At 39.3% G+C, this 23,551-nt stretch overlaps 1 protein-coding gene across 8 annotated transcripts in view; it reads right to left on the reverse strand.

Annotated features, from left to right (window-relative positions):
* Positions 1 to 6,585: 6,585 nt before the first annotated feature.
* Positions 6,586 to 23,551, reverse strand: part of CDCA2 (cell division cycle associated 2) — a 52,236-nt gene continuing 35,270 nt past the window's right edge. For all 8 annotated transcript variants that reach the window (XM_079925915.1, XM_079925911.1, XM_079925914.1 and 5 more), the window contains 2 exons: positions 13,448 to 13,619; positions 6,586 to 10,431 (listed from right to left, as the gene is read on the reverse strand). In XM_079925915.1, the coding sequence (XP_079782041.1) occupies positions 9,224 to 10,431; positions 13,448 to 13,619 (1,380 nt within the window). In that variant the 3' untranslated portion in view covers positions 6,586 to 9,223. The remainder of the gene's footprint in view (positions 10,432 to 13,447; positions 13,620 to 23,551) is intronic.

Here is a 23,551-nt window from a genome sequence, read left to right on the forward strand (position 1 = left end):
GAAAGGCAGCCTCACTGGGAATTGAGAGACTCCAACTGGTTTGGGGAAGGTACGTTAGTTTTAAATCTAAAAATAAATTTATTTAGGTAAAAAAAGGAACCCTTCAGCACTCGCACAGGGTTAAAAAAAAATAGGAAGAATTTAGATAAACCAGAGGGTCCAATAATTCCTACCCTACCCAATGCAAGAAACTCATGCATCTACCACATTTAAGTTTAAATACTAAGAAATTGGAAAACAGCATCTAAAATTGAAAAAATAAGAGCCTGCTTTTTTGTAAGAAGTTTGTTTCCGCCCCCATCTCCCCTCCCCTCTTGAACCTCACATTCACGTTTGCCCTTGACAGCCTGAGAGCCATGGACCTCAGCAACACCCACCTACCCACTCACGGAGGTCTTCCTATTTCTCACCATCCAGACAGACTGCAAAAAACTAAGCATCTACTCCTTAAAATGATTTATACGTCCAGGACATGCCAGTCATTCTAGTTGATAGGAGTATAATTGGACCTTGCAATGCTTGGGAAGTAGAAATCTTTGCGGTAATGTGCAATATTTCTAACTAAAATGCAAGATGCAGGCAGTGTTTTATCTGTAGTGTTTATTATATGAAAGGTTAACAGCCAATGAAATGATCCAATGGCTCATTTCCGTTCACACGGATGTCTGATATCGTTCAACAGAGCGGTCCATGAAAGTTAGAATTTTATATTTCTAAAGGAGGACCTAAAATGTGGATTGAAGTCTGTTCTACCGTTCTGAGAGGCAGATCGCCTGGCTTAACAATTTACATTTTCAGTATTTCTCAAGTAAGGCACAAACCAAGAGCCTGTTGGTCGTAGGTGACCATAAATTTAACGTTATTATTGTGACTAGTAAAAAATATATTTTGCCCGGGTCATGAAGCACAATGGCGCATTACAAAATGAATTATCTTGATTGTGCAGAGTGATTCTCCCCACAGATCCAAAGGGTGGGAATACGTAACAACCTGGGTGGGGGTGGCTGGAGCCAGTAAAAAGTGTTGGAGGCATCATCATAAAGGAGTCGTTGATAACACTAGAGTGGGTGCTTTGGGGGCCAGAGAAGGCTGCCATCAAGGGAGTTTTATGGCATATTTGCTGGGTCTGATATTCCTAGAATTATCAGATTCTTAATGGCCTTTCTAAATGTTTAAATACTTAAATTCAAGCATTTATCACTCTTCAGGGACTTCTGTAGAATTTATTTACATTAGGAGTTATTATCATTGAAAAGTTCATTTTAAAAATACTAGCCAAAAAAAGTAGTCCATTTAAAAGTATTACCACAAATGCAATTCTTTAAGACAAATATCTAACGTTTCAGAACAAATGCCACCTGCAAGCTGTAAATATGTGTATTAATTTTTCCCCACAGTATTTGCTTTGGCTGTGACCTCTCCTCACATTCAGTTGAACAAGGGCTAAAAATTGTCAAACCAAATTCTTGTTTGAGAGCTGAGCTCTAACTACTGCCAGTTTGAGAGAAACACACATCCAGGTTTAGGGAATATGTTTTGTTTGTTTTGGCTGTGACATAGGGCAGAACAGTTTCCATCCCATTCGAATGCATTCAAGAGAGTTTGAAATATTGCACAATAAAAGTCATTCATTATATCTGTCTCCTTTCCCTTCCAAAAACAAAAATGGCTGCCCAGTTCCAAGTCTACACAGGGGGCAGGAAGAAGGGGGTCACAGGGTCACTGGAAATCACCCAAGACTAACACCAGGTTTTTCAGGTTTGAGTTAGGGAATCCTTCTGAAATCTTCATTCCCCATGTACACTTCAAATAAGAAAAGACTAGTCACATTGGATTATTGCTTTGTTATGAACAATTGGAAAATGGACACATTGTACGTGTTCTCACATTAGGCGTAGCAACATCCAAGAGCCTGGCAGCCAAGCTAAACTTACTTGAACTGAAACATCTTTTTACTCACTTTCTCTAGGAAGTTTCAACTGTTTGACACCAAATCTATACTCAAAAAAAAAAAAAAATTATTTCACTGTTTGGACCATACATTTGAAAGGACCTAGTTTTTCAGACATCTGATGCTCCTTAGCAGTTACTTGATGTGTCTAAGTAGAGAAAAAATTGACATTTACTTTGTGTTTACCAGCAAGCATCCGGGACATCAGAACACTGGAAATGCAGTTTGTTTTTAAATGTCAAAAATAAAGACGCCACTAACAGATCACTACACTTGACAGGACAGGACACTGCCAAAGTGAATTTTTTTTTAAAAAGCAAATTTTAGGTGGGTGAATAAAGCTGTGAGAATAAAGAAATTATGAGATGTAATTGGATGTTAACTGCTTTCTTTACATTTTGGAGCTTAAAAAACTCACATGCAAATAGAGTTAGAAATTTGGAACTTAGAACAAAATGATAAAGTCTGAATTTTCTTGAATTACATCTAAAACCCAAAAGCCAGCTGTTTGCTCCCCAGCAGGCTACTTGTATCATAGAGAAGTCAATTAAACCATTTAGTCAGACAACATTGTGCCATGGACAAATGAGAAAAGGGAAGATTTAAGAAGGTTGCTTTCAAACTGGTCACTGGAAATTTTGGAACTCCCAACCTACTCCTTAGAAAATGCAAACTTGTATTTGTTTTTTAATGTGCATGCTCATTTATTTTTCCTTTTCATATAAGTGATATAATGCTTAAAGTATCAAAAAACAGAAGCAGTTCCAAAAAAATACTTGCTTCCCAATATCCTAAAATTTTCCAAAAACCTTTCTAATAAATCTTAAAATTAAGGTCATAGCCAGGCTAAGTATGATCTTGGTTGAAGATGTGGGACAAAAATATGTATCACGAGGGCTTCCCTGGTGGCACAGTGGTTGAGAGTCCGCCTGCCGATGCAGGGGACACGGGTTCGTGCCCCGGTCCGGGAAGATCCCACATGCTGCGCAGCGGCTAGGCCGGTGAGTCATGGCCGCTGAGCCTGCGCGTCTGGAGCCTGTGCTCCGCAACGGGAGAGGCCGCAACAGTGAGACGCCCGCGTACCGCAAAATGTATCACGAGAATGGCAGTAATTACTTATCTTCTCACTAAAGCTATTAGGTTATTTGTAGTTTGTATCACAATTTCATAAAAAAACAGAAAAGCATCAAAGAATGCACAGAATTGAACACACCAGTGAAAAATCATACAAACTTGAAATTCTTAGGCCACAGTACAACGAGTCCTTCTAGAGCCAAGTGAAGGCTCTAAAAATAATCTTCAAATAAATCTAAGACCAAGAAAAAGAAATTCACTATCTTTTTGTATGTGCAATTATTTATCGTAATTTAACTTCATCCCCTAAAATCTGCTTACTTGATCTAAGAATCTAAGTCCAGAGTCAACCTTTCAGACATACTACAAAGAAATCTGGTAGCACAAAAGATAGAAATGCAGAAGGATTTAAGGAGAGAGATTTCTTTAAAACTTTGTTATAGACAATTCACAATCTCTAGTTTCTCCCGTTGCGGAGCACAGGCTCCGGACGCGCAGGCTCAGCGGCCATGGCTCACGGGCCCAGCCGCTCCACGGCACATGGGATCTTCCCGGACCGGGGCACGAACCCGTGTCCCCTGCATCGGCAGGCGGACTCTCAACCACTGCGCCACCAGGGAAGCCCCACAATCTCTAGTTTTGAATCCATGCTTCATCCGGATGTATTCATAGGTTAGAATATAATGGGAAGAAAAATACTTAAAAATGTGTGTGTGAGATGAAGCCAACTTAACACTGCCTAGTCTCAGTAAATAATAAGGAAAAGACATTTGGAATAGAATGCTGCTTTGGGATCCCCATTTCTCTAAAACTCCTAAAAGTGAACTCTGTTCAAGCATCACTTCTTCCAGAAAGAAACAAGACAAACTTACCTGATCTGAAGTTGGTGCCACTTGAGGGTGGAACGGTCCTGGGCATTCCTTTATAATCATACCCTGTATTGTAATTCTGTACTCCCCCAACCCTTTAGAGAAAATTGAGCATCTTTAAGGCAGTGATCACATTTAGAAATTAATGCCTGGCACATGTACTAATGAATCTACGATCTGCTCACCTGGGATGACCTGATGCAGGGAAGTTTTCCCATGTTAAGAAATAATTCTCAAATGCTAAGGCTACTTTCCAAGTAAGGATGGCGACAATTTTTATACTAAACCAAACTATAATAAAAATCTTAATTTATGAGAAGAATTGAATCAGACTTATTAGACAATTTAATTTTTAGCAAACAACTTTGAACCTTATTTTAATTCAACTCATTTCATTTTACTCATATATATTACACAGTGGTCAAGAGGAGAATTTTTCTCAATGACTAAATCTTAGCATCTCAGGGTGACAATTTTAAATCATGAACCGTAGCAAACCCGTTTATATGAGAAGTTGGGCTGAGTGTATAGGTACCCCAAGAAAGTTGGTTTCCTGCCCATATTTCTGATAGCTTATTATTACTGACTTTTTGCCCTAAATGATAATGTATGTCTGGGTGTAATTGTAGGCTCCACATAGAATTGGTTGGTCAATCTTTTGCTTCTACTGGCCTCCTCCTTCACAAAAAGAACTTTAAACAAAAAGAACTTTATGACATAGATTCACAGTAAAGGGGAAGGCAAGCTTTCCTATAGTAATCAAGATGGTGTGATGCTGGTTTAAGAACATAGAGATCAATAGAACAGAATCAAGTCCAGAAACAGACCTACACATACAAGGTCAACTGATTTCAACAGAGGTGCCACTGTAATTCAATAAGGAATGCAAAACCTTTTCAACAAATGGTGCTGAATGACTTCCACTAAAAAACCCAAAACAGGGGCTTCCCTGGTGGCGCAGTGGTTGAGAGTCCGCCTGCCGATGCAGGGGACGTGGGTTTGTGCCCCGGTCCGGGAGGATCCCATGTGCTGCGGAGCCGCTGGGCCTGTGAGCCATGGCCGCTGAGCCTGCGCGTCCGGAGCCTGTGCTCCGCAACGGGAGAGGCCACAACAGTGAAAGGACCATGTACCACAAAAAAAAAAAAAACAAAAAAAAAAAACAAACCCAAAACAACTTCATCTCATACATTGTACAAAACTTAAAGTGGATCTAACACCTGAGAGCTAAAACTCTACAACTTCTAGAAGAAATTCAGGAGAAAATCTTTGTACCCTAGAGTTAGTCAAAGATTTCTTAGGACACAAAAGTATGATCCATTAAAAAAAAAAGGATAAATTAGACTACATCAAAATTAAAATCTGCTTTTCAAAAGACACTCTAGGAAAAAACACAAGCCACAGACTGGGGAAAAATATTTGCAAGATACATATCCAATAAAGAACTATATCCAAATATACACAGAACTCTTTCATCTCAAAAACAAGACAACAATATCAACAAAAGGAAACATAGGCAAGAGGTTTAAATGGACGCTTCAATAAAGAGGATATAAGAATGGCAAATAAGCACAGGAAAACAAAGATGTTCAACATCATTCGTCATTAGGGAAATAACACACCAAAATCACATTGAGATACCACTGCACACCTACTAGAATGCCTACGAGGAACAAGGCCTTGACAACACCTTGTGATGATGAAATCGTGGAGCAACTGAAACAATATGCTGCAGGTGAGGATGCAAACGGGTGCAGCTGCTATGGAAAAGCTTGGCAGTTTCTTAGAAACTGAAACAGACCCCAGCCATACGTCCCAGGAATCCCACTTCTAGGTATTTACCCAAGATAAAGGAAAACATGTGTCTATAAAAAAGATCCATATGTGAATGTTTATAGCAGCTTTATTTATAATAGCCAGAAAATAGAAACAACCCAAATATCCATCAATTGGTGAATGGATAAACTGTTGATACATCCATAAAATGGAATACTACTTAGCAACAAACAGGAACCGATCACTTATACAACACGGATGAACCTCAAAAGCATTATGCGAAGTTTAAAAAGGCAGACACAAAAGGATACCCACTGTATGGTTCCATTTATATGACATTCTGGAAAAGGCAAGACTATAAGGATAGAACTCAGATGAGTGATTGTGAGGGGCTGGGGTTGGGGGAGAGGGACTGACTGCAAAGAGGCAGGAGGAAACTTCTTTCCGGGTGATGAGGATGTTCTACTCCTTGACTGGGGGCGGGGGTGTCATGGTTACATTCAAACTGCTAGGCTTAAAAGGGTAAACTTTACTGTAGGTGAATGACACCTCAATAAACCTGACTTTAAAAAGGAAAAGGAAAACAACAGCTCTTTCAATACAAAGCACAAATCAGGCATTATTAAGTATTTCCTCCTTGTTATGCCAGGTCTACAGCTGAAGTCTGGGCGTTGGGGGGTGGAGGCATTCAGTGAGAGAAAATGGAAGCAACGTGTTTGCCAGGTCAGATCCAGAGAAAAGAACCGAATAACCACTTAATTTTAATTTCAAGGAATTTATCTTACATCGTCACGCAGGCCCAGTGTGGCATAATTTTCAATTACAAAAAACTGGAGGCAACTAGCATCCATCAGTAGGGAGATGGCTAACTACATCATAGATATCCAAATTATATCATTCTATGCAGGGGTTAAAAAGACTGCAATGGCACCAGGGCTCCCCAAAATGGTATTACGTTGAATAAAATTTTTAACTTGCAAAATGGAACATAGAGCGATCCCATTAGAAAACAACAAAACCTATGTTTACACAGGCAAAGGGTCTGGAAGAGGTTTGCCTGCTGTTACTGGTGTTGACACCTAGAAAGGTGGGGAGAGAAAGGTGTAGCTGCAGGATGCTTGCATTCGGTGGGGGGAAGACACTTTTTCATTATGCACAGTTCTCTACTTTTTTCAGTAGACACATAGGACTTTTGTAATAAAAATGAGTGAAAATAAAAGTTAAGGGGAAGCACCCGTAGCAACAGTGAAGCGCTGCCCTGGTTTAAGGTAGTGCACACAGGATGAGAACTTCAGATGTCATGCTGCCATCTTCTGGAACAAGCAAGAATCTATGGGAGCAGGAAAAGATAAAAGTAGAAGCCATTCTAAGGCAAAATGTCAAGGGTTACTGCGGTAGAAAAGATAAGGCAAATTTTTGATTTAGCCATTAATGAAAAGAAACAGTTAAAAACACACAAGCATGATGACATACAGGAATCATTTTCACAAATTTTATGATACAAATGAGATGGTGGATAAAACTACCTCCAAGTTGTTTTGATTTCTCAAGACTTCTTTTTAGGAAAACAGCCCATTTGTTATTTACAGATAGCAACAAAATATTCATAGTGAAATATTTTAAAACGAATAGAACTTGTAAAGTGTTTACCTTTCTAACTGCAGATACTTGAAAATGAGAACAATTTTACATTGGAAAAACCAAGCCAAAAAAAATCACAACCAAAAAAATCACAGACCAAAATATCTCCTTCATCCTCACTAGCACTTTTTGGGAAATAAAACAAAGCACGTGAAATTCTGAAAATTCAAATACAATTGAGATCATATATCATACAGTAAAAACGGTAGAAAATAACAGTAATTTTAACCTTCCTATGAACAAACAACAAAAAATTTTTAAAAAACCAAACCCTCTAATATTGTATGTTTCTGAAAGTTTTTTTTTTTTTTTTTTTAATGACCAAAACCAAAAAGCTTCATAAGAAGTTTTTTTTTTTTGGTTTGTTTTCAGTGGTAGACATTTGCCAACCGTACCGAACTATAAATGGGGGGAAAAGCCCATAAATAATTTACGTGTAAAGATAAAAGAATTTTTGAAACAATCCACCCTTTAGCAGGAGAAATTGGGGATCACTTTGAGTGTTAATGTAAAATACATTAGTCTTTAGCAGCAGGAGTTCCAGACCTATTGGTGCCAAGAAGGTAACAAATAGTCTCTATCTAAGGCAGGGGAAATGGGCGCCCAGCAGGAGCTTTCTTCCCTGTTGTGTTATTTATAGAGAGCCCTATTTGTTAACATGTTTCTGCTATCACAGGAGTAGGAGAGTTTAATGATTTAAAGGATTTCAAAGACAATTGTTTAATGATACAATGATTTACTTGCATTCACAAATTCTAAAAATATAGCAATTTAGATTTTCAAACCGCTGTCACCAAAACTGTGATAGGATATACTGCCGAAGTTTAGCTGGACAAACCAAAACAAGTACTAGCTCTTGGTATGGTGAAATAAAAAGTCAGAAAGGCTGGAAAATGCCATGCTAAAAAAGAAATCAGCAACCTACCACCATGCTTCATGTTAGTAAACCAATTTGTTAGGGTCTTTTAAGTGAGTTTCTGGATTTTTTTTTTTAATGGAAAACCATGAATTCAATCCCAAATTACCTGTGACTAATCTGAATGATCTGGGAGATGAGTCTTCAACTAGACCGCTTATTATTTTCACCAAAAACCAAACCCCTACTTCCTACCCCACAAAGCATACAAGAGTGTTGTGTGAAGGTCAAAATGCTTTCATGTTAGTTATTTCTAAATTATATATTCACTTTATAATGACAGATTTGCACTATTCTGGTTATTGAAAGAATTTTCCAAAATCCCATGTTTAAGATTTGATTTTAATCTATTAAAATAAAATTTTTATTTGAGACAAAGTATATTATTAAAGCTTCTCTTAACTTTAATCCCAAAGGGAAAAAAACAAATTTTATCATTTCCATCTTTCCTACTTGTTAAAATTTTTAACCTATTTTTTGGGGGCAATCTTTTAAAATAAAAACATACCTCACCCCACTTTCTTTAACAGTTTCAACCTTATATTACCTTCAATTTTCATAAAGTTACATTAATTCTAACAATTTGTTAAAGACCAAAACAAAACACTCTTCTCATCCAGATATAACAAGTCAATTCTAAAAGATGCTTTTTTTACAACAGAAACTCTAAACCTTCAGTGATAAATACGTACTAACATGAAATAAAACTTAAGAGACATGCTGTTAGGTCTAAAAGCAATCCTTTTTAACAGAATACCAATAAAGCTTTTATCATTTGTGGGGAGAACATGTTTAATACAACGCTTTTAGTTTGAAAGATGGAGAAATTCACTTATTTCTACTTAAAAGTAGGTTCTACTCAAATAATTTTATTTGAAACTTTTAAAACACTGAGGTTGACCAAAGGATGGGAACTTGGATGAAAGAATCTTTCAGGCATGAATGGTCGGTTACCTTCTCTCTTGCCAAAACGTTCTGCAGGGAATGTCAGTTACTGCTTTAGTTCTCGGATATGTCCGATTCTCTCGAAGTCACTTGGAGAGCTTCCTTCTGGTTGAGAAAGGTGGTTCTTTTGTAGCCTCTCGACTGGGTGGTGTTTTTAGGATCTGCAAGTGTAGATGTACAAAAGCTCTTCCGTCTCCTCCCAGGTAAACTGGCAGCAGCAGCAGCAGCAAAGCCCTCACTGTTTTCTTTACCTGGTGTGGAGGGCAGCACACAAGGTTTTTGCCTGGAGGACCCGTTCTCAAATCTTCTGCTGTCAAATGTACCTATTGTTCTCCTCTTGGTTCTTTGGGAAATGCCGGAAGCGGGAGGCAATGGAAGGGAAATCCACACAAGCCCTTCACTTTCCAAACCTTTTTGTAGCCTTGTGCTGCGTCTTACTTTGGTTTCACTCTTTGTTCTCTGAAAGGTTTGCTCAATGGAGTCAGATAAATCTTTATACAGTTGGGAATTTTCTAAACTAATTTCTACAGAGCTGCTCACACTGTAGGAAGGTTTGGGATTCTCGATTTTTTCCAAATGTAAACTTTGCCCATCAGAACAAGCCATGGACTGTCTTCTGTATTTCCTTTCTCTGTAACTCACACCACGACTACTTGCTATGGAGTTTCTTCCCAAATCCTCACCTTGACTTTGACTTTCTTTCAAGTGGTCAATTAAGACATCTTCTGAACAATCACATTCTTTTTGTGAGTCGGGCATTAAATGCTTGGCCTGCAGTTTTCCTTCTGGAACGACTAAGAAGTCATCCTGGTTTTCACATTTGATGTTTATATCTTCTGAGATTTTAAAGATTTGAAAAACGTTTTCCATATTTTGACCAGCAGCAGTAAGTTCTTGGGACTGCATGGTAAAATCAGGTTTTGGATTGTCTGATACAATGGGTGCTTCAGTCACAGAAGGACAAGAAATATGGCTGTTTTCATTCTCAGTCTCAGTTTTTAGTTCGTTTTCACTTTCCAACTTAATTGCTGCTTTTGGAATATTTTTGTTTTCATTAATTTCTATAGTACTTGTATTTGAACCTTGCTCAAAAGTAGCATTAATAAGTGATGAAGAACTTTTCATGTCAGAGCTGCAGAATTCAGACACATCGTATTTATTAAAGCCTCGAACCATCTGCCAATCCTCTGGGTTCTGGGGCAAAATATTATTTCTCTTCGGAAGCTTCACTTCTTCAAGTTCCTCATTTGAGTTGAAATCATCTATGGGCATGTAAATAAGTTTAAATCGAATTAAAAAGTAACAGTGGAAATAAACTTTCACAAATCAAACAGGTGTCAAATTGTATTCTGTGTGTCAAGCTTTCAAAGAAATCGCCAAGACCTACAAATGCTACCCTGTACTTGTCCCCATCTGTCATCGTTCTTTCTCTTTCAGTTCTTCCTCACCCCACAGGTTAAGAAAATATGTACTTAATGCATGAATTAATAAAGCATATAACCTGAGACCATGGAAATGAGAACTGTATCTGAAATTGCTTCCTCTATTCTAATGTGCTTCCCATTCTACAAGGTCAATTAGCATGAGGCAGACACACTTCCTATCTCCCAAAAAATGAATTACTGAAAATCGGCAACATCATGCTTCTGAAACTTTTCCATCAATGTTCCCCCTTGAAATAGAAGAGAGAAAATTTGGAATTCTGGGGAATTTGAGGACTTAGCTAAAAAGGTACTTCTGAAGACACTCAAGTCTTATGCCCAGTGTTTAAAAAATTAACATTAAACTGCACCAAACTCTCAAAAAGAGCCCTGGTTGTTTCAATATTCTAGAAATCTCTCCCTTTCCCTGCCAATCTCTGAATATAATTCACCCTCCAGGAAGACACGCCATGTGGGCCCTGCCATGTGTTTCTGGCACACAGTGTCACATCACAGGTGAAAAACACATCATCAAGGTTTTAAAGTCACATAACACAGCCTAAGTGAATCTAGGCTTTATGAGTTCTAAATCTCAGTACTATTAGAAGCCATCTCTCTGGTTATCTCACATAATAAAGTTTTTAATTGGTCAGTCAAAGGAGTATAAAAATGTTTTAAACAAAATAAAAACTGAAAGATAGGGCTTCCCTGGTGGCGCAGCTGTTGAGAGTCCGCCTGCCGATGCAGGGGACACGGGTTCGTGCCCCAGTCCAGGAAGATCCCACATGCTGCGAAGCGGCTGGGCCCATGAGCCATGGCCGCTGAGCCTGCGTGTCCGGAGCCTGTGCTCCGCAATGGGAGAGACCACAACAGTGAGAGACCCGCGTACCGCAAAAAAATAATAATAATAATAAAAAAATAAAGACTATTTAAAAAAAAAAACTGAAAGATAAAACATAAGCTGAGCCAAAAATCTACAAAAAACGTTTCAGTGTGAAAAGGTATATATACATCCGGGATTTGGGTACTTACAATCATGTCACAGAAAGCTAGAGATTAACGTAGGGCAGGGGGCCCTTGGTATCAACCAACCAATATGTCAACTGGGCTCTTTATACAACTTTAAAAATTGATATTCGTGTATTTTTCGTGAAACTAACATACTAGAAAAGGAAGGTAGGGGAAAGGGATGGAGGGAGGAAGAGAGAAATAGAGAGGAAAGGAGAGAGAGAGAGAACGGCTTTAGACCCTCATAGCAGATGAAACCATTGGTTACTGATAAAAAGTGTTTCATGTATTTTTGAAAAGAAATTCTCTAATAAGACGCAAGATGTAAAATATACACTAACAGTCATTGTTCAAGTATCTTTGGAAAAAAGGAAACTGTTAGGAACTACAGATATAACGAAAATAAGTCTCAAGGGAAAGGCAACTTGCAGGGGAGGGAGGTGGACAGATCGTTATAAACCAGGTGGTAAAGGTGTAAGGTGAACAAAGAGTTTTCCTGGAAAGGCAGCCAGCATGGCTAAATCCTAAAGGCTAAGCAGCATCAGGCCAGATTTAAAAGAGGTGAGGTGGCCGACGTCCTGTCCCACGATGTAGCACAGAAAGAGGCTAGGGCAGGACAGCTCCACCTCTGCTGGAGCCCCGGGGCCGGAGGAATATGTCTATGTGGGGTGGCCGTGTGTTTGTTTAAACTTTTGGGCGCTCCTGAAATAACAAGTAGGCAGAGGCCAAGAGTCTATAATGGCATGTACCATATTCGTCCTCGAATCTATGATAGATCCTACGTGCTATGCTGCAAATGGGACGCAGGCTATAAATATGTGGTGATTGACAAAGGCAGCTATCTTAAGAATGATTACATACAAAATTACACACGAAATGAACACATACTCCAGCTTTTCAGCATGATTTAGTCAATTTAAACTCAAGCATTACCAACCAGATGCAACTCCAATCCAATTTTTGTCTAATCAGGATACCAACAGACTTAATCTTCCTTTTAAACAAAATTTTCCAAGTAATCAAGTTCAATTTATAAATGTTATTTCTAGAAGATGCTTAGCAGTGCCAACTCTACTGAAACATCAGAGGGCAAGGTTTTTTTGTTTTATTTTATTTATTTATTTATTTAAATGTTGAGCCTTCTTTTATTTATTTTTCTTTTTGGCTGTGTTGGGTCTTTGTTTCTGTGCAAGGGCTTTCTCTAGTTGTGGCAAGAGGGGGCCATTCTTCATCACAGTGCGTGGGCCTCTCACTGTCGTGGCCTCTCTTGTTACGGAGCACAGGCTCCAGACACGCAGGCTCAGCAGTTGTGGCTCACGGGCCTAGTTGCTCCGCGGCATGTGGGATCTTCCCAGACCAGGGCTCGAACCCGTGTCCCCTGCATTAGCAGGCAAATTCTCAACCACTGTGCCACCAGGGAAGCCCTTAATTTTTATTCTTAATCCATAGAAGATATACCTATTACTGAGCTATCACCTTGTTGACTTTTAGTGATGGATTACAACACCAAACAATTCATTTTACTTTACCAAAACACTTTAAAAAGCAAAAAGAAACAGGGTGAAAGGAAATTCTTTCCCCTAAAATTATATGTAATATTTTGTGCCTGAGTTTTTCTGGGGGGAGGATCCAGAGTGTCCAACAGGTTCTGAAAAGGGTCTAGGTGAAAGTTACAAACGACAGCTTCTTTAACTTAAAATTCTTGTGGGAGTAGGAGGGAAAGTTGCTATTTTAAATTTATGTACTCTTTACACAATGAATGGGAAGAAGGGAAAAAAGAGAGTGAAATAGCAACAAAGAGGGAGGAGAGAAGAGATACAATATCGACAACAGGAAAAGGCCAGGCTACCTGAACACATCCTCCAGATGCTTGGAACCAGCGGCGTCTCAGATACCTCAGGCAGCTCAGGAATAGGGCTCAGGAGCGGCTTCTTAGACGCAATGTCTCTTTCTCCATATAAAGACTTCTGAACAGTTTTTTTCTTTCCCTTTGCTTTCTTCCTTCTGCAACTTTTTAAAACCTGAGAAAATGTATTAAAACACTGTAACTGAGAAAGATGTAGCTCCATGTACAATGTTGACTCAAACTAATTTTTACAAAAAAACCTTAAAGACTAGTTATTCCATTCAAAATTGTAGGAATCTCAGTCAGGGCTAAAGGGCTAGGTAGCTTACACAAAGTCAAATAAAATATGAAACAGAACTCAATTTACAAATTGTAGAGTAATGGTCTATATTTCCACAAAGCATTTGCCAAAGTAAGTTCTGGGTAAGTGAAAAATAGGTGAGATGTTGTAGAACTGGACAGACTTAAGACACGAGGAATTTGTAACTAGGATGTGGTTACGATGACTCAGGATTAACCTAGAATGAGTTATCTATTGGAAACTAGGGGAGACTGTTTTCTGTTCCTAGATCTGGATGAAGAAACCACAGGTGTGTACATAAAATTTGAAGATAACCCAAAGCTGCTTCAAACAACAGGTGATCTAATCAAGATGAAAATGACTAGGTCAAAATAAGATGGAGTTTAATAAGCACAAGTAGAAGATGAGGGACAGAGGTTTGGTAATAACTGATGGAAAACATAGGTTTCTATAAAAATTAAAACTGTTTTAATAACATCTGGAATGCAGTATTCAATTCAATTCTGACTGCATGTCAGTAACTGAGCACTCATGTTCTATGTTAAAAAAAAGTTTCATATGGAGAAGTCTTGAGGGAAACTCAAACACTGTATTGAAATAATAGGTTGTTATGAGCAAAAATGAAATATATTCAACGTCATAATATTGGAAAGAACCAGATTTTAGGTCAACATAAGGAACACACTGTTAACAATTACAGCTTCTGGAAAATGGCGTCCATTCAAAGATTTACTGAGAAACTGCTATGTGCAGGTAATAATTTGCTAGGTATGAGATATAAAAACAAACAGGAAGTGGTCTTTAGGGAACTCTTGGTCTAATTTTAATACATACAGACCAGGACAGGCTCTACACAGATTGAGAACACAGAGACCTGGCCTACGGGAGGTTTTCAAGACAGGCTCCACAGGAAATGGAATGTCTAGGCCAAGTCTTCCAACAAGTGAGAATTGTTTTGGTTGAGGATGACAGTGGCACAGAAGGGCTTTTCAAAGGAAAGAGAATGGCATATGGAACAGGTCTAAGGGAGGTGGCACAGAGCAAAGGGGGAACTGCAGTTAGCTGTACGTGGTCAGTGAACCCACAGAGAAGTGGCAGAAGAGGCCAACAAAGCAAGCAGGGCCCTTCTCTGCAATAAGCATGAGGCTGACAGCCACGAGGGTTCAGCACATGGTGATTTAGAGAGTGATATCTGAGTTTGCATTTAAGAAAGATCGTTGGGGTGACAGCACAGAAACTAATGGCGTGGAAGATATTCAGGAGCACAGAAGTGGCACAAAACTGTAAGTTCCTTGAGATATTTATAGATATCCTGTAAAAACAAAACAAGAAAAAACATTCCATGGAAAAATAATTTTAGAACTGTACAAGATAAATGTTCCTCTTAGTGATTTACAATATACACTTAACGTTAAATCCTCTAAGAAGTCCTCGGTATAAATAACCTCTATATATGTTAGAAAAATGCTGGGCTAAATATTTTTCCACGAAACATTTTTTTCAGGGAACATCTGTTGACTTCCAAGAAACAGTTGGGAAAATAACAGCATGGACAATGTAAATGGAAGCAAAGAGAAAAATCTTGACTTGGGCTCCACAGATGAACTGCAAGAGAGAAACATTTGGCTTCCTGTTAGTCACCTTCGGTTCAAATCCTGACCCTGCCACTTTATGGCTTTATCATCTTAGGCAAGTTACCTCACCTCTCTGTACCTCATTCTTCTCATCTGCAAAATGGGAACCACAAAAGCACATACCACAGAAAGTTGTGGTGAGTATTAAATATGTTAATATATGTGAAATGGGTAAAGTATGGCTTGATTGATGGTAAGGACTACATGTTAGCTATTCTTTTTCTTTTAAATTCCTTCTTACTATTTTGAGTATTGATATGGAGAAAAATATTTTTAATACTAAATTATGCCCTTAGTATTACTGTGTGACCCAGGCCCTAGTAGGTTGGTTAATATACTATGATCAATGTCATCAGGTTATAACCTCCAGAACAGTTTCTGATTCATAGCTCAGGTAAATACCCTTTTAGCAGGATTTTGGAAACCTCTGTTTACCTTAACTGCAAAAGCACCTGCAACAGCACCTGGCACTTAGTGGCTTCTCAACAAACATACGTGAACAAATGAATGAATGATTGTAAAAAAAAAAAGGTACAAACTTCATAAAATTTGCTAACCATGATGAAAGACTAATATTATTTTTTTCATGGTCATGGGCCAGGAGGACACCACCCAAAAAGAAAAAAGATGAAAGCACCTGTGGTCTGTCATGAAAATATATCTAGCAACGCTTCTTATCCACGAGAAGGTTGCATCTGCAAAGGCTAGAACCTTATCAACCTTATTGGAGTAAAATTTGAATTTACTCCAATACAAAAAGCCTTGCTGAGACTGTAATAAACAAGAGAAGCCATGTGTGATTGGAATCCTCGGGGAGCCCCGTGATCTAGAAATAATGAGACTGGTTTATGACTTGGAGGAGACAAAGGACAACTGAAGATATTATACCTAAAAGGTTTCTATTTACTCCCAAATCACCAGTATTTCTTCTCATACAGTGGAGGAGGTCATGCAACAGAAGTAAATGCTTACTTCTCGTGTTATTTTCACAATTAAGTCAAACTGTTTTCTGAGAGTAGCTTTAAAATTATTTAAAAATAATTAATGTACATGGCAACACATCAAACTGAACAGGAAAGCTTCTGGTGAAAAGCAAACATTTCCCTGTCCCTGCCATTCACTTATTTAATGGTCCATTTTTAGTTCTTGTGGCTGGCTCCATCTCTCTAAATAAGGGGCTGAGATTGCTGTATTTTTTTTTTAATATATATATATACTTATTTATTTATTTTTGGCTGCATTGGGTCTTCGTTGCTGCGTGTGGACTTTTTCTAGCTGCGGCGAGCGGGGTCTACTCTTCGTTGAGGTGCATGGGCTTCTCATTGCATTGGCTTCTCTTGTTGTGGAGCACGGGCTCTAGGCACACTGGCTTCAGTAGTTGTGGCTCACGGGCTCTAGAGTGCAGGCTCAGTAGTTGTGGTGCACGGGCTCAGCTGCTCCGCAGCATGTGGGATCTTCCCAGACCAGGGCTCGAACCCGTGTCCCCTGCATTGGCAGGTGGATTCCCAACCAATGCGTCACCAGGGAAGCCCCAGATTGCTGTATTTTTAATGTTTAATAACAGAAAATTTCCAACACCCCAAAAATAGAATAGTATCTTGAACCCCACATACCCAACAATTAGCTCTTATAATTACTAACACATGGAAATCATAATTCATATATAAGCCCCTTCCCTCAGATTATTTTAAAGCAAATCCCAGACATTACATCATCTCATCTAAAGATCCTACAGTATCTCTAAGAGATAAGGACTTCTTTTTTTCTTCCACCAAAAAAGTGAAACATTTTATTACCTGGCATTGTATTTTTTTTTATTATTTTTTTTTTTTGCTGTACGCGGGCCTCTCACTGTTGTGGCCTCTCCCATTGTGGAGCACAGGCTCCGGACGCGCAGGCTCAGTGGCCATGGCTCACGGGCCTAGCTGCTCCGTGACATGTGGGATCTTCCCAGACCGGGGCACGAACCCGTGTCCCCTGCATCAGCAGGCGGACTCTCAACCATTGCGCCACCAGGGAAGCCCTGGCATTGTATTTTATTGTTGATTTTTTTCCTCTTTTACAATGGAGTTTTATTTCTTTTCCAGCTTTGAGATATAATTGACATATAACAGCATGTAAGTTTAAGGTATACAAGGTAGTGACTTGAGATAGATATATAGTGAAATGATTACTTTTTTCTTTTTATAACAATGACAAATACTAGTCAGCAATAAAAGGAACTATTGATACACACAAATCTGGACAAATCTCCAGAGAATGCTGCTGAGTGAAAAAAGCCAGTCCCAAAAGGTTACACAGTGTGTGATTCCACTTACAAAATATTCTTGAAATGACAAAATGAAAGAAATGGAGAACAGATTAGTGGTTGCCACGGGTTAAGGTGGGGGTTGACAGTGGGAAGTGGACACAGCTGCAGACCAGAAGAGATCTTTGCAGCGCTGGAAATGTCCTGCATCTCGACTGTATTTTAATATTGTACTACTGTGATACTGTATAATGGTTTTACAAGATGTCACCATTGTGGGGAGCTGGGCAAAGGGTGTCTGGGATCTTTCTAATTCTTCTTGCGATAGAATGCATCTCGAAAACAATATCAAAATAAAAATTTAGATGCAAAAACAATGATAGGCAGTTTTCCCTAATATTTCCTCAGAGTTCAAACTTCTCTAATTTGTCCCTAACTGTCTTTTTACAATTGTTCAAGTCAGGATCCCAACAAGGTCTCCACACATGCCACTTGGTTGATGGATTTCCTTTGATCTATGGCTCTTTTTTTCCCCCTTGTTATTTGGTGAATGTTCTGAGGCATTTATCCTGTAGTAGCTGAGAAGCTCTGGATTTGGGTAACTGCAATCATGTGTGTTTTTATGTTCCTCCACCCCCTGGTATTTCCTATCCACTGGTCATTAGATCCAGGCTTGATTCAATTCAGCTTTCATGCTTGTTGGAAAGACCATCTCATGGAAGATTATCGAGGTCCTCACTGCACCAGGAGGCTCATATTCTCTCCTTGTGTGGTGTTATGAATGGCCAGTGCTCTCAGGTGTCCAGTCCCATCCATCCATTACCTTTGGCTCCCCCATTGGCTTCTACCTAACATCCAACAGCTTTTGTGAACAGGTCTTTTTGATTAGTGAAAATTCTTTGATAAAGAATCTTCCCTTATCAGTTATTTGTTTACTTGAAATAGAGCTCAAATTTTATTTTCCACTTTCCAAGAAAAACAAAAACCCTGAAAATAAAAGAGTTGATGCCCTAGACAGTTTCTAAGGTGGCCTTTAAGTTTTGCTGTTAGTTTTTAATTATGAGGAAATTGGTTTTTCATATTTGATGCCAGTGTTTTAATCCATTGCAATCGTTATCTCTGATGGTCACACTGTCCTATCTTTGGTCAGCGGAAGCCCCTTTGGAATGATTTTGTGTCCTTTAACATGGCTTCCTTGCTCGCACACTGGTCCAGACCTGGGCTCATTTTCTACTTTTGCCGTTGTAAATCTGAAAGCAGCCATTTCACTAAGGTAACGCTGATCCCTTTTAGTTGAAATGGTAGAGATGGTAACATAGGTACAAAGGATGCTCAGTGCTTCTATGCCTTACCAACAGACAGAGCTAGAAAATTATTTTAAATGGGTAAAAGCATGTGTTCATGATATTTCCAATTCAAATTTAGCCTAACAAGGTTTTGAATTTGATTTCAATTTTATCTTGTCTCTAGTGAAGAGTCTTGATTCCTAATGACAGTAAAAATCATCCCCACAAAACCCTGCTTACTTGATTCATTCTAGATTGAATTCTTCTATCAGTGAGTATTTCATAACTGTTTACACTTTTTGTGCAGTTATTTTTGTCCTTAGGATACATCCCATTTGGACTTTTCAAACTTCTGATTTGAAAAAACTCTATGAGGTTAAGCCACCGACTTGATATAGTTACATGTTTCATTTTGTTTTCAATTTTTTTAAATTGAGCTATAATGGTTCCATAGTCACGCAGAACATTTACACAGTTCAAAGTCAAAAGTAAAAAACACATTCAAGGAAATCTAGCCTTCATTCCTTCCTGTTCCCTCCTCTGTCTCTTCTCCTGACAGGTAACCAGTTTATTTTGTCTTTGGCCTATTCTCCCCCTTTTTTTGTAGTGTTTAAGATTATATATATGTGTATTGATATATACATTTTTTTTTTTTTTCTGCGGTACGCGGGCCCTCTGGTTGCGGAGCACAGGCTCCGGACGCGCAGGCTCAGTGGCTGTGGCTCACGGGCCCAGCCGCACCGCAGCATGTGGGATCTTCCCGGACCGGGGCACGAACCCGTGTCCCCTGCATCGGCAGGCGGACTCTCAACCACTGCGCCACCAGGGAAGCCCGATATATACCTTTTTTTAAATGCTCCCTACTTCCTTAGATAAAAGGTAACATATGAGTTTGCCATATTAGCTGCCATAACAAAACACCAGAGGCTGGGTGGCTTAAACAATATTAATTTATCTTCTCACAATTCTGGAGGCAGTAAGTCCAAGATGGAGGTGCTGACAGGACTGGCCTCCCCTGAGGCCTCTCCCATGCGCATACAGATGGCCACTCTCCTGCTGCCTCTTCTCCCTGTCTGTGCCCCCCCAGGCATCACCCTTTGTGTCCAAATTTCCTCTTATAAGGACACCAATCAGATTGGATTGGGGCTAGGAACCACCTAAGGGCCTCATTTATTAACCTAATCACCTCTGAGGAGGCCCTATCTCCAAACACAGTCACATTCTGAGATACTGGGGTGTCTGGGGTGTCGGCTCCAACGCATGCCTTCTGGGAACACAATTTATCCCACACCAGGTAGCTTACAACTTGTTTTTTTTCACTTAACAGTAAATACATCCTAGCATCACTGCATAGCGGTTTGGATCGTTTCTCTGCTATTTTCTACATCTACAAAAGACTCATTTTGTGACCACACCAGTTTATTCAACCAGTCTCGTGGACATCTGATGGACATTTGGTTTGTTAATCTTTTGCATTACAGTGTTGCAATAACTAACTTTGTACATACGCCTTTTTGTATTTTTGTCATTAGATCTTTGTGACAGATTCCTAGAAATGGAATTGCTGGGTCAAAGGGTAAATGAAAATATTTAATTTGGCTTGATATTGCCAAATTGCCCTCCACAGAGATTCACACTACCAGAAAATGTACAAGCGTGCCTATCTCTCCCCAGCCTCACCAGCAAAGTATGCTGTCAAACTTCTGGATTTTTGCTAATCAAAAATGGTAAGAAACGGTATCTCAATGCATGTTAGACTCGCAGTTCTCTTATGATGAGCGAGTCTGAACATGTTTTCCATGTTTAAGGGCCCTTCCAATTTTGTGAACAAAAATCTCTTGGAGATTTTGATACGAATTACAAAAACTTTTTTCCAAGTTTGTCCTTTGTCTTTTAAATTTTCTTACGGAGCTTTTCCCCCATGCATGCTCCATGCTGTTTGGGTCAAATGGAGCAAAATTTACCAATCTTTGACCTCACTGTTTCTGGTTTTTGAGTCATATTTTGTAAACTTTTTCCATTTCTATGTTATAAAGGAATTCATGCTTATGAATTCTACTGCTACTTCCAAGTTAGCAATTTTATTTTCAAAACTTTTCCAGCTTTATTAAGGTATGATTGACAAATAAAAATTGTATTTATTTAGATTTCACATGACTTAAGGTGCACATGATTTAATATATGTATACATTATAAAATGATTATCACAGTCAAGTTAATAAACACATCCATCACCTCACATAGTGACTATTTGTGTGTGTGTGTGTGTGTGTGTGTGTGTGTGTGGTGAGAACACTTAAGATCTACTCTCTCAGCACATTTCAGCCTACGATACAGTACAGATCTCTGCTGCCTCCTTACCATAAACCATGAGGCTATCACTTACTTAAACTAAACCTTCCTCTTCCCTATGTTAGTTTTGCTTCTTCTCGTGGTTACCTTTGAATTTACATTTCTATTTCTTTTTAAGAACTTTAAAAAAGTATATCTTGAACCCCTAATTTGCAAGATGATAATTTTAAAAACAGCCATAGTGCTTACAGGACAGAGCTCTGATTCCTTCTCTTTCCTCTGGCGCCTCCTGTACATGATTCCTAATACTACAAAATATCCTTTTCCTTACACCCCATTGTTGCTTGAAATCACACTTACTAAAGTTTGCTTCATATTCGCTCCAAAACTCTTGCATTCAGACTTTTCTTTGGAATGGTATAGAATGACCTTTCTTTATCTCCTTTTTTTTAAAAAAAATTAATTAATTAATTAATTAGGCTGTGTCGGGTCTTAGCTGCAGCACGTGGGATCTTCACTGCCGCGTGCAGGATCTTTAGTTGCGGCATTCAAACTCTTAGTTGCAGCACGTGGGATCTAGTTCCCTGAGCAGGGATCGAACCCGGGCCCCCTGCACTGGGAGCATGGAGTCTTAGCCACTGGACCACCAGGGAAGCCCCTCTTTTTCTTCTCATATGGCACATCTTCCATTTGCTCAATCATAGGTCTTTTTGTTTTTCCCTCCAGAGACCTCCTCCCTGGAGCACCCGTCTCTTGCTCAAATTTGGCCTGATTGCTCTTCTAGGCTGACTGAACAGCTATAATCAGAGATTTCTACGGCACTCCTCTCCTGTGCTATTAGACCCACTGTGTCCTGGATTCTCAAGCTTACTTCCTCATTTTGCTAGAGTGTATCTCCCTCCAGTAATATTAAAAAACCAAAAAACCAAAAAACACATCTCTTGAGTGTCTTTCACAGTAATTGAATTTGGCTGGATACAGAATATTGGGCTTAAATTAAGTTTCTTTCAAAGCTTTAAATGTCCTGTTGAATTCTCTTTCAGTGTTCAGACTGCTGTCAAACTTGATACCACTCTGATCCTTGTTTCCTGGTAGGAAAAGTCCACTGTTCTCATTATCCTTATTGTTCAGTTTCACACTGACATGTCGAAGTTGTGGTCTTTTCTCTTGGTCCTAGGAATTCAGTAGGACCTTTTAACTTGAAGACTCTTTTCTTCAGCTCTGGGAAACGCTCCCTTTTATTCTGATAACTTCCTTCCATTCCATTTTCTCATTCTGAGACTCCAACAAAGTCTCCTAGATTGGTCTTCCATGTCTGTTCTTACTAGTCTATCATTCTCGTGTCCTCCCTTAACTTTCCTTAACTTTATTCTCTAGTCCAACTACCAAGTTTTATATATTTTTACAAACCTTTCTTTCTCTGCTCCTTTTTCATAGCATCCCCTGCTTCTTAGTTTTCTGCAGATAATATTTTCTGAAATATGAATATATCAGAATATTTACTTTCACGAAGTTTCTTTCCATTTTCTGAATAACCTTTCTCTCTGGGGGTCAGTTTTTCAAACTTACTAACATTGGTCTTTGACGCTCTTGGTTCTACTCAGTTATCTGACTCTTAACTTAAGAAGATACTGGCTAAACTGGTAATGGGTTTCCTCTGCTTTCCAGCTCAGCCTCTTTCTTGCATGGGAATTCTACCAGGAACTCTGTGCAACACAGGGCAGGGCAGATGGACAGGGTCAACCGCAGGCTTTGCTTTAGGGAAACGAGCTGGCTGTCCAGACTGTGGGACCTTCCAAATGCCAGAATGAGAACATTCAGGTGACAACCCCTGTTCTGAGCTTCAGGATGGGAGAGGGAGTGCGGGGCAAACCGGCCCAAATTGTTTCACATACAGGACTTCAATTAATCCGTTTCCACTACCACTTCTCACTCTCAGCACCACTGGACCTGCCAATACTGGGCCCAGAGTTCCTCGGGATTCCCATAAGCAGGCTGGCTCTCCCTCCCCCCCAGCACATTCTGGGCTGTAAACCTTTCCCCCTCTTTTATCTGTCAACCCGCTCCCATCTGCTTGTCTTCCAGAAATTCACTGAAGGCTGTTGTCGGTTGCTGAATACCCCTCCTCACCCCCTTCCTCTTCTCATCGCTATTCTAAGCCTATTCCTTCTATTACATCAATTATTTTGGCTCAGTAGGGTCCTGGGAGGGGTTGGGGCAAAACTTAATGGTCAACCCTTCTTGAACTTTCTGGCTATTAGTTTCATGTGAAGAAGTAGGTGGACCTTCTTCGTAACAGTGTTTTGTAGAGAGCAGGAAGGAACCCAGTCTCTAATGCCATGATCT

This window comes from Stenella coeruleoalba (assembly GCF_951394435.1).
Source record: "Stenella coeruleoalba genome assembly, chromosome: 7".
NCBI lineage: Eukaryota > Metazoa > Chordata > Mammalia > Artiodactyla > Delphinidae > Stenella > Stenella coeruleoalba.